Consider the following 12578-nt stretch of genomic DNA (forward strand, 5'->3'; position numbering starts at 1 on the left):
TTTAAAATTCACAAACCGAAAACCTGTTTACTTTCAAGAACTTCACTTGCCAAATGTCCTGCCATATTAAACGATCACAAATAGGGATACATTCAATGGATTTGCCAAACGTGACAAACGCGGGCCAAGAAAGCGGGCAACAACTAGTTTGCAATGTTTCTTTAGTGTATAACATGTGCCTTTTAATAATAAATGATACGAAAATAATCATTGTTAACCTGTAAATCTTTTGAATCACAAATCGAAAAACAAGTTTACTTTCAAGAGCTTCACTTGCCAAATGTCGTGCCATACTAAACGATCACATAATATAGGATACATTCAGAGTTACAGCGTTTTATTTATGAGCAATTAAAATTATTTATAAAGTCAAATGAGAGCAGGATTGTTCTAAATACAAAACCTTACATCCGTGCGATGAGCGGTCTTAACTATTAAAGTTTGAGTTGAATTAATAATTTTGAAACTTAGTAGTTACTTTGGTTTTGAAATGAAAATTGCATTGAAATACTCAAATTTAAACTGTAATTCTGAAATAAGGGTTTACCAAGCCATTCTCTCTGTGAACTTCTTAATGTAGTGTACCTAAGTACCTATTTAAAATAAGGTGATATGTAATGTGACTGCAATCATTTAAACATTAGAAGTAAGAATAAACTTACAGTGCAATATACTAGGTGACATAAAATTCATAATTAGTTTAAATGAAATTGCATACAATTCTACGATAAACTATCCATTAACATCTTGGAGATGTCTCTTAAAAAGTTCAAAGTTTGTATTAAACGTAAGCTTATAGAAGAGTCCTGTTATAGTATAAAGGTATACGTAATCGATAGAAAAGCTTGGGTGTGAATTATTGCTCTAACCAGGTTGCTCTTCTAATAATTTTAAATGACATTGAGAGATGGTGATAACAAAAAAAAACACCTGGCTAAGTTTGTTGTGGGCTTCTTCTTAGACCAGGACGCGTTTGGAACCCTCGTAGCTTTAGTTTTTAATTTACGAATGTGGTTATCGCCATCATCTCACTACCGTGTAATGCTTATGTACGCATTAAAAGTGCCACCTATGGGCATACTTGAATAAAGATATTTTTGTCTTTGATTCTGACTGTGGTTGTTTGCATATGCTGATCCCACAGTTGTAACACCGTTGGAACAGCATGTTGGTCATAAGGGTATATAGAATTTATTAAAGTAATTATAGTGAACAATACATCATTTCAGTAGCAGAGCTTTTTCGGACCGAACTCGTTCGGGGAAGTACCACTTTGATGCTTATTTCTACCGCATAGCACTGTCCATGGCCTGCTTAGGATGTTTGATAACATTTCCTTCAGTCACTAAGCTGGTCGTGGAACCCATAGCAATGGCGATAAATTAGATGAGCATTTACTGGGGGAGCAACATGTTTATCCTGTATGTTATTGGAATTAGAGCTTTTTGTGGCAGAGCTCGTCCAGGGAAGCAGTGCTACGAATTCAAATTCAAATTAAAAAATCATTTATTTCAAGAAGGCCCAGTTTATAAGCACTTTTCAAACGTCAAGTCAGTCTGTTTGTAGTGACTCTACCACCGGTTTTTTATGCCGCTAAGCAGCAATTATTATTATTGCAATGATATGTTCCGGTGTGAAGAGCATTGGATCCGGTACAATTACAGGCACGTAAGTAACACACAAACTACACATAAACCTCGGGTCCAGGACGTGTTCCTTGCATGCCTTGCATACAGTGGCGTGCACTTCATACATGCACAAAAGCTCTGCCTACCTTTACATATTTGTATAACGCATAAAAGCGAAGGATTTTCCTATTTTATGGCATCTTCCTTCTTTATGCATACCCTGGTCAACAGCTTGGTCCGTCAATCGTTACTATAAAAAAAAACAAAAATCCTAAAACGCTATAACTCAGTCCCCACAAATGACGTCACTCTTAAGGCCAGTCACACGCCCCCCTAAAGTAGCCAAAAAAGGTTCGACGCGGTCATCCACTTTAATTTAGGAATCCGCCATTTTAAAATTAACAACGCAATTAGCGTCATATACAGTCTCATTAGTGCGTTTTCACGTTGATATTAAAGAAGGATGTGTGTCATTTTTTCCGATTGAACACTGATTTTTTGTTATATAAAACCGTTAAGGGCACTGTTATGTAGCAGTGCGTAATCAGAAAGTTTAATGAACTATAATGTATAGTTAAAAAAATTTACCACATTTGCTCGAAAAGTACAAAAGTTCAACATTTTAAGAGGACTGGGTGCGTTCAAATTATTCAGGAGGCTGAGTATGTCAAAATTAATACAAATTGAGAACACATATTATTAAGTATTAACCGACTTAAAAAAAAAGGAGTAGGTTCTCAATTCGAAGATATGTTTGGTGTGGAGTATAAGGATTGAAGAAATTATAAATTACACCATACAAATTAAGCTTAATTTTCATAATATAATCTTTTAATGCTCAGAAAAATCCTATTATAATATTAAGGATTACTTAAACGATAAAAAAGCTTAGGTGTGAATTGCTCTAGCTTCATAGCTTAACATAAATTTAGTATGAGATGTTGATAACGAGAAAAAAAATATCCGGCTAAGTTTGTTGTGGGCTCTTCTTTGGACGCGTTTGGAACCCTCGTATCTTTAGGTTTAAGTTGGCGAACGAAGTTATCACCATCCCCTTACTATTAAGTAAACATATATGTATGAACGCTTCATAAGTGCCTGTGATAGGCCTACATGAATAAAGAAATTTTGAATGTGAATTTGAATTGGATAACTTTTAAATTAAAGAATATGCTAAGCCTCATATCTAAGTTCGCTTTATAGCCCCTTATAAGAAGATCTTTATTCGCTCGGTAAGATATATGGCTAGTAGCGAATTTCGAAAAACAACGCGAAAGTAAACCGGTTTGTCAATAGATAAGATTTCCTTTTAGAGTGCAAGCGAATATCCTCGAACCCATATTGCGGTTGTGTATTGGGACACACTTGTCGGCTCGCAATAGCCTGACCCATTTACTTGCATAACATGCTCATTCATGTGTTACCTATGAAATCGCACGCCACGCATGAACCCACCTAGCATGTCTGTACAACGTGCTCGATAAATCGTAGTGTAATCATATTATGACATAGTATTACTAATAAACTACGACACATCGCTACCTAGCCCCAAAGTAAGCGTAGCTTGTGTTATGGGTACTAAGATAGCTGATGAATATTTCTATGAATATAATACACAGAATTACTTATAATATACAGATAAACACCCAGACACTGAAAAACATTCATGTTCATCACACAAACATTTTCCAGTTGTGGGAATCGAACCCATGGACTCAGAAAGCAGGTTCGCTGCCCACTGCGCCAGTCGGCCGTCGAATAAATATATAATAAACATACAGTACCTACACATAAAATACACACATCACCATATAACACCAAAGTAAGCGTAGCTTGTGTTTATTTATTTATTTTTAAGAATAGAACAGAATTTTATTGTTTACTCCTTACACATAGAAATGCAGTTGACAAGGCCTAGAAAAGCATTCAAATCAGTATACATTATGATTATAGTTGATATAGTATAATCACAATGTAGAATCTATTTCAAATTAAAAAAAAATATATTATTATTAATAATTAAAACGAAAGTTAAATGATTGAAAAACAATCAACGTGAAAGAAATAAATTAAATTAAACAGATTGTTATTTATTTTTTTATTTTTTTATCGTAATGATGACTAGCAGAGTCAGCAGAATAAGTCTTCACGCCAAAAAAATCATTTAAAGAGTATAATGGCTGTAGGCTTTCAACCAATTTTGAAAAAATTTAAAAAGAAAAAAAATTATAGGGAGATATTGTTTGATAGTGAAACATCTATAGGCGGAGTTTAAACCTGATTTTTGCGTGGCGACTCAGGCCGTGGCGACGCTTCGCCACGCTATATGATGGAATTATTGTATAACAATACAAATGAATACTAATTTTGTTATAAAACTGTCATTATTAACCGACTTACAAAAAGGAGTGGTTATTCATTTTGTTGTATTTTTTCATTGGAACATTTTTGTATTGCTTTATCTTTTCATTAAGCAATATCTGCAATAACTTACAAAAAACAATTTCGATGTTTCACATCTGCCAGGCGTCCCGTGACGGCTCACACGTTATTTTTTATATTAAAGAAACACCGCTTCGGCTTAACACGCACCTCTAACTTTCAGAGCTACGTGCGTTTTTAAAAAAGAGCACTGAGTGAGGTATCTTTTTTATTTTTTTATTCCACTACAAGTTAGCCCTTGACTGCAATCTCACCTGGTGGCGAGTGATGATGCAGTCTAAGATGATAGCGGACTCAACCTGTGACTGGAATGGTTGCCGTCCCTTGCACTTCACACATCTCATTTCAGAATACTCATAATTCTAATATGACTGATCATGATAGTTTTACTGTACATGTAAACAGAACGCAAGCAGTGTGAAGTATGTACGGGTGTAGACCAAAACGGGCAGCCATTTTCTAAGTGCCACCGCTGCGTCTGCTAGTGAATCACTCATCTCAACCGTTAGTTAAAACAGTCCACTGGGAAGGCTTTTTTTGCCATTTTAAAAATTTATATTCAAACAATTTGTTTAAAATAATTGAGAATATTCATAATTCTAATATCACTGATTATGATAGTTTTAATGTACATGTAAACAGAACGCAAGCAGTGTGAAGTATGTACGGGTGTAGACCAAAACGGGCAGCAATTTTCTAAGTGCCACCGCTGCGTCTGCTAGTGAATCACTCATCTCAACCGTTAGTTAAAACAGTCCACTGGGAAGGCTTTTTTGCCATTTTAAAAATTTATATTCAAACAATTTGTTTAAAATAATTGAGAATATTCATAATTCTAATATCACTGATTATGATAGTTTTAATGTACATGTAAACAGAACGCAAGCAGTGTGAAGTATGTACGGGTGTAGACCAAAACGGGCAGCAATTTTCTAAGTGCCACCGCTGCGTCTGCTAGTGAATCACTCATCTCAACCGTTAGTTAAAACAGTCCACTGGGAAGGCTTTTTTTGCCATTTTAAAAATTTATATTAAAACAATTTGTTTAAAATAATTGAGATTTAAGTATTTTGCCATATTTGTTTTGTTATTGCTATGCGTTTCAATAATTTGTTTTATTAAATTTACATGTAAAAATGACAGTCCCCTGTCCAACAGTCCCCTGTCATTTTATATCGCAGGGGACTGTTCTGTTCCACAGGGGGCTGTTTTCTTTAAGTATTGTCAAGCCAAACTATAATGAACAAACATAAATCTATGATCGTTAACCTGTAATGTACCTGTAATGTCATGTAAATTTACAGGTTTCCTTGTATATTTCAGAGGCCCTGGACGTGATTAAGGAAGAGCATACGATGCCGACGCAGAGGCGACGAAACAAGCGGGAGGTGCCGTTCACACACGACGAAAAGAGAATCGCGGGGGTGAATATCACTTTGTACTCAGTGACTTAAAAAAAACTACCGCGTCTTTTTGTCTGGGGTTACTCATTAGTCGTTGTCAGTTCCACCCTACTGACATAAAATTGCCGCTAAGCGATTTAGCGTTTCGGTACGATGTCACACAAATACCGATTGGCAGTTCATCATCATACCAACCGATATAGGGATACCGATATATGTAGGGAGTTCCAAATTCCACGGTTTTGTCCAGCAGCTTAAAACCGTTTAATCCATTGGCAGCAGTTATTAGGTTAGTTTTTGTCGACCTCCTTCACGCAGCGGTGCATGCAGTGACGTGCACTTCATACATGCACAAAAGCACTGCATACCCAAATTATTTTATATAACTCGTATTAGAGGGGAATTTTCACATTTTATGCCATGTACCTGCTTTATGCATACCCTGGTCAAAAACCCTGTGCACGCTACTGGCTGCGTGTGGTTTTAAGTAATAGGTCCCGGTAAGTTGGAAACTAGCCTCCATAACACCAGCTAGAGAATTCTCAGTAATTATTAATTTCCTTATTGCCTCTGCCGGGTCTTGAACCCGGGACCTCCCATTAACAAAACCGCAGCGCTTACCACTTTGCCTAGAAGATTTGTTTATTTATTTAGGAAGCCAACGTACACGTACAACGTACAATGCGTTAAATTATTTTAAACATAACGGTAATATTCTGAATTTTACATTGTATACCCCACTTACAGGCTAACTCTGCATGCATCATGAAATATAGACGTTCTTCAAAATACAGAACCTAAAACTAAAGAGATAAATTAAAAAAAAAGATACTACAAACTATAATAAAAATAAAAATAAAAATAAAAGAGGATTACGTAACAAACAGTTTTTTTAATTTTGCGCTTATAACTCAGAGCGGAATTGTGAAAAATATCTAAATAAGCTTTTTTAAATGCACAATTGTAGGCTGTTCAATTCTATTTATCATATTTAGATTGACAGTATATTAATTTATTCACTGATATTTGTATATGAGAAACCAAGCTATCTTTGTGTAACATGCTTAGCACAAAGATTGATTAAAAAAATCTGAATTAAGGAATCGGATAAAATCAAAAATACAATCTAGGGTTATTCAAGGGGCGGATAAACAAATTCCTTAAAAGCCGGCAACGTATCGGTGCCTCCTCTGGTGCTGCAGATGTTTATGGGCGGCGGTGATCACTTATCATCAGGTGACCCACTTGATCGTTTGCCCACTATTAATATAAAAAAAAATAGGTTTTAGTCGTCGTAGACATTTTTTGGTGTATTACTGCCGTTTTTATGTCCGCCGACAAGCAGCATTTTTGCAATGTACCGGTCTGAATATGGCCGGCAATATTTTATTATTTCACCGGCAACAGAATATTATCGGTTGCCGGTGAAATTACAGACACATTAGACAACATTTTTTTAAAAAATTGTCAAAATTTTTATTAGTGTTTTTACCTACACTTGGAGGAATTATCAATTTTTATAAATTTGAAATGCGTATAAAAATTTTCGGAACCGACAGGATTGGAACCTGCGGCTCTCTGGCAATCGCGGCCTGAGCGCTTTCTCCACTTAAGCTAGGGCCGTTCGCTACCGTCGCGACGATGCCGAAATTAGTATATGCCTTTCACATCAGTCTTATAGCGACTGTAGCGTCATCTAGTAGGAAACGTTGCGGTTTCGATCTACTTTTTCAAAGGTTCATATTACAATGAGACACGTTTGAGACAAGAGACGACACATTGCGGTTTTATAATTTAAAAAAAATATATTAGGGTTTTTACCTACACTTGGAGGAATTATCAATTTTTATGAATTTAATTTATTTTTTTATTTTTATGAAGTCTTAACACCTACGCCTTATAAGTTAATGACCCACTACGTGCCCAGGTTGATGGGCACGTTGCGGGTAGTGTTCCTTGCATGCCCTGCGAAATGTTTCCATAAACCATCTGGTGGGCCATCTTCGTCATCCAACGATGAATCTTTATAAAAAAAAGGCAGTCATATTAAACCAAAAGCAGATTTGCACACTATAATAAAGCAAAAATGGAGCTAAATGCCATTGCCAGTGGAATATGCACAAAAAGTGAAATCCCTAATCCAGTTTATAACTACGCACTAAAAGTGCCTTTAGAATCTATTATAGTTATTAATTTGTGTAATCTATTATGATTATGATACATCATAATAAATTCTACGATGTGCGATGATGGGACCTTTTATTAGTAGTACCTACTCGACGGCGAAAGGCATTTTATATTGCCGAGTTTTCGAGCTATATAGATTATGGATCCTTTGCTTTTTAGCTTTATTTAGTGCAAATATTTCTCATCTGCCGTCGATTAGCCATTCAGGAAAAACGAAAAATAATAATAGTTAAAACTCGTAAAAGTATAATTTCGAATTTAATAGAATTTTAGTATACAATCTACTGTCTAGATATTCCCCGCGACTTCGTCCGAGCGCAACTTCTGATAAGTTACCATAAAAAGTTTAAACCGCTGTACACAATGTACCTACCAACCGCGTTGCATCGCCAGCCGCGTTGCATCGTTTGCTAGGGTCGTAACGTGCAGATTTGGCAATGCAAATAGGATTAAAAGGGATTGAAAATGGTAATTTTCCGATTTCGGGCTTGAATGTGGAATCAAAATTTCACAATTTTTGGCCCGACCCAACAAAGGGGGTTCTTTCTTGGGTCCAAATGCTAGTGCTACCACTACCGTCGACGTAGTTTTACCTACACCTAATAAATATTTCCTGTTTGAATCATTAATACTTAGTTTTTGTAGACCAAAATCAATCAGTGCCTGCAGATTAGAAGTCTTCGAACAGTGAGACTTACGTATCTGAGGTGTGGTCGCTAACTATGGGCCTCATAAGAAGGCTCAGAGTCACTCAGCGGGCGATGGCTCATAGTCACTCAGCGGGCGATGGAGAGAGCTATGCTAGGACTATCTCTACGTGATCAAATCAGAAACGAGGAGATCCGTAGAAGAACTAGAGTTATCTACATAGCTCAGCGAGACACGAAGCTGTAATGGGCAGGGCACATATCGGTTCTCCGACCGATGGACGTTGGGGTCTTAAAGTGCTGGAATGGCGACCCCGCACCGGTAAACGCAGCGTAGGTCGGCCCCCAACGAGGTGGACAGATGACATCAATCGAATTGCAGGGAGCCGCTGGAGGCAAGCGGCCCAGGACCGTGGATTGTGGAACTCCCTACAAAAGACCTATGTCCAGCAGTGGACGTCGATTGGTTGAAATGATGATGATGATGAGTCTAGTCTTAAATAAAAAATTATTTCTGTATGACACATACACAAATGAATGGCGTGTACATTCAAAGAAGACAATACGCAACTACTATATTATTTTTCTCTATTTTCCAGTGCCTGCTGCAGTGCGTGTATAGAAAAGTGAAAGCCGTAAGTACCTCTACCCACTTTTGTTTTAAAGTAAAAGTGAAACACTTGTAACTAGCGATTACTATCTCATTATTTACTCTAGTTTAAGAGAAAACTATTGTCTACAGTCGATTGCAATTTATAGGTTATTCATTGTTCTTAATTCCGTTTTGCACTTAAATCTTTAAACTTTTTTATTAACGATAGGCCAGCGCTTGACGACATTAATGCCCGTTATAAAACAATGATAAGGTCTAGGTTGGAGCATGCTTGCCTATAAAAAGCCTATTCACTCTTGCCTTGAAGGTAATTATACGTGGCAGGAAACACAGTCGCCGGTAGGGCGTTTCTTATTTATGAGATTTACGAGTGTTCATCTTTGACATTCAAAACTTAATCCGCCAAAATATATTGCTTTACAGCACATGCGAAATAAAATAACTGTAGTTTTTAGGACCCCATGGTCTTGTACTTAGGCAAACGCAAAATGTATTGTTGTAAACCTCGTAGCGGCTCGTAAAATTCAAAAACTAATTTGCCTATTTATTGTGCTATCTTAGCGGTATGTATCAGAAACGAGGATAAAAAACGTTTCGTGTTTGTTGATGGAACATCTAGCACATAAGAATGCCACGGTGTCTCGCTGTTCTGTAGGAGAGCTTTTTGTAACACAGCTCGTCCGGGGAAGTACCTACTATCGCCATGGTTATTTCTGCCGCTAACCAGAATTGTTGCAATGCTGCGTTGCAATGAGACTCTCAATTAAGCTGTGAGTTGTCATAGTATACGCACTATTATATATTATATTATATGTTTTAATAAGTCGGCCGCTTGGCTCAGTGGGCAGTAATCCCGCTTTCTGTGGGTTCGATTCCCACAACTGGGATTTTATTGTGTGATGAACATGAATGTTTTTCAGTGTCTGGGTGTTTATCTGTATATGTAGATTATTCACAAATGATATAAATATTCATCAGACATCTTAGCGTAGCTTGCGTTAATACCCATAACATTAGCTACGCTTACTTTGGGGCTGGATGGCAATGTGTGTATTGTCGTAGGATATTTATTTTATTTTAATAGATGTCCATTCGAACATATAATATTAATATAATGTGTTGGGGTCTTAAATACCACAATACTTAAGGCTCTTTTTACTACAAGGCCGAGCTGGTTCAACGATCAATCTCCTTAAAGCCGAGTTTTAACGCTTTATGGCAGCCGTGGCCCTGTGTCGCGTTGCTCCAATTTGTTCACTATACACATAGAGCAACATGTCTAAGAGTGGACACCAAAACATTCCATTCGTATCATAAAACGTAATTTATGAGGTAAAAACTACCAGTCCTTCTTTGGGGATCTGACATAATTTACTACAATTCGCGCCTTGTTAAAACTTTCCTTATCAAAAATATTGAATACGAATAAATTAAAATTAGAAACTATCGACCTTACTAATAAACGTAATATAGATATTGAGAAGTTAAACAATGATTCTCCTTTCTCTTCATCAGTAATTTGTCATTCAAAAGAAGAAGATAAAACATCGCGTAGTTATTTTTCCTTTTTTCTTTCTTTATTAATTAAACAACCGCTTTACAACGTAATAAGGGGGTTAGTGACAGAATACCAATAAAATATTTACTAAATGATACAATGCCTGGGTCTAGGTTATTTACCGAAACATAATTTGCACATATTATTTTGTTATTTTTGCTTAATGTATAAAATTTTTCTTAGTCTGGATGTACGAGGGTATACCTACATATACCCATAGCTATACATTCAAACGTTAAAACGTTATATAGTTGGACATTCAAAACTTAATCCGCTAAAATATAATGCTTTACAGCACATGCAAAATAAAATAACAAATTAAAAAACTGCTGTGGCGCTTTTAGGACCCCATGGTCCGGTACTTAGTCAAACGCAAAATGTATTGCTGTTAACCTCGTAGCGGCTCGTAAAATTCAAAAACTAATTTGCCTATTTATTGTGCTGTTGAAAAATCCCTTCAGAAATATAACTGTCATAAAAATGTTGAAGCCGACCTATTATTAGGGTATGAGATTGAATTAATAGCGCAAACCGCTCCAAGGTCTTGCAGGCATTATGGCCGCGAGAAAGGTATTTTAAATTGATTTTTAAAGTCAATGCAACAAATATTTCAAGAAAAAAATATCACTATAGTCGGAAAAATGTAATAGGCCCGTTTTGACATTTGTGCAAGACCATAGAATGTAACTTGGAACGAAACTGAAAGAAACAAAAAAATAAAAATCAATTACATACAGTGTTTTAAAAAATACGTAAATTTTTTTGGGACGTTAAATAATATGAAAGAATATATCGCGAGTATTCTTTTTGCGCTTACTTCATAGTAGCATGCAATTTATAATTGTTGCGAAACGTTCCGAAAACAGTTACGTTCTCAGTCTTTTTTTTTTTTATACTAGAGCTGTAACCATTTTTTTACTGAATATCGAAATTAAATATTGTGTAGTTATCTTTACTGCAAAGAATAAGCTTGGTTCTCAAAATGGGTTCTAAATAATGAGTCTGAGATGATGTATCTGACCAAGCGGCACATGACTTAAGCGTCCCCGCGCGCACTGCGCAGTTTTTCGTTCCTCATCTTGTAAAGTTGACTGTGCGCTCGTTTAAGTTTGATATAAATTGTTTACTATTACGTTAACTTTGGCTCTTCTATTTTGGACATTAAATTAAACATAGTGATTTGACTCGATTTTTGTGTTTGTTGTTATATAGTACTAACTCTGTTTCAACATGTTGAAAAGTGGACGTATAATCAACAGCCAGTCACGCGTATTGGTTGTGAAGTTAAAGGAATACTTTGAACGAACGAACACTTTACAATACATAATAATATCAATCAAGTACTGATACAAACTTGAATTGATTTATCGTGAGTATCGAGTACAGAGTCTTATGGTTCCATAACTAGTTACGTCGCGATGACAAATGTCAAAACGGGCCTATTACATTTTTACGACTATAGTTCTGCCACACGGCTGTGCCTGCGTTTACTAATTCTCTAATTGCATGCATATTTTATTCATCATCATCATCATCATCTCAACCAATTGACGGCCACTGCTGGACATAGGTCTTTTGTAGGGAGTTCCACAATGCACGGTCCTGGGCCGCTTGCCTCCAACGGCTTCCAGCTACTCGCCTGAATAAATGGCACAGACCGGTGTCGGGCAGCAGCGACGCCGGTGCGATCAGTCTAGCCCTGCGATGACCAACCCGCCTGCCCAGCGTGGTCATTACAGGGCAAATCTTTGTATGAATGGAGAAAAGAAAGCCACATATTTTATTACATGCTGGAAAATTGGTGGGGGAAATAAGTATACTACTTAGTACTTCAGAAGTAGTATAACTTTTTGTGACAGAGCTCGTCTGAGAAGTAGCATCGGCAGGGGCTTAACACTTACGCCTTAGGTTTGAGCCATTTACTATAAGAAAATAAAGTACTTACGTAAAATTACAGCCAGTGTTATTCAGGATATAAGAATTCTAACTTTCTATTACATACAAATCTGTTCAGGCAGTACAGTTATGGTGGAATAAATAAACTCACATCACTCGTATGTTTTAGAAATTTATTTTATTATAGAGATTTATGTCGGCACA

General features: G+C 36.5%; 1 protein-coding gene across 2 annotated transcripts in view; it reads left to right on the plus strand.

Annotated features, from left to right (window-relative positions):
* LOC120625895 (general odorant-binding protein 70) overlaps nucleotides 1-12578 on the plus strand; it is a 43370-nt gene that overhangs the window by 24737 nt on the left and 6055 nt on the right. For both annotated transcript variants that reach the window (XR_005658829.1, XM_039893154.1), the window contains exons 3-4: nucleotides 5394-5494; nucleotides 8907-8942. Coding sequence is in view for 1 of the 2 variants with exons in the window: in XM_039893154.1 (XP_039749088.1) it covers nucleotides 5394-5494; nucleotides 8907-8942 (137 nt within the window). In the remaining variant the exon portion in view is untranslated. The remainder of the gene's footprint in view (nucleotides 1-5393; nucleotides 5495-8906; nucleotides 8943-12578) is intronic.

This window comes from Pararge aegeria, chromosome 8, assembly GCF_905163445.1.
Source record: "Pararge aegeria chromosome 8, ilParAegt1.1, whole genome shotgun sequence".
NCBI classification, from domain to species: Eukaryota; Metazoa; Arthropoda; class Insecta; order Lepidoptera; family Nymphalidae; genus Pararge; species Pararge aegeria.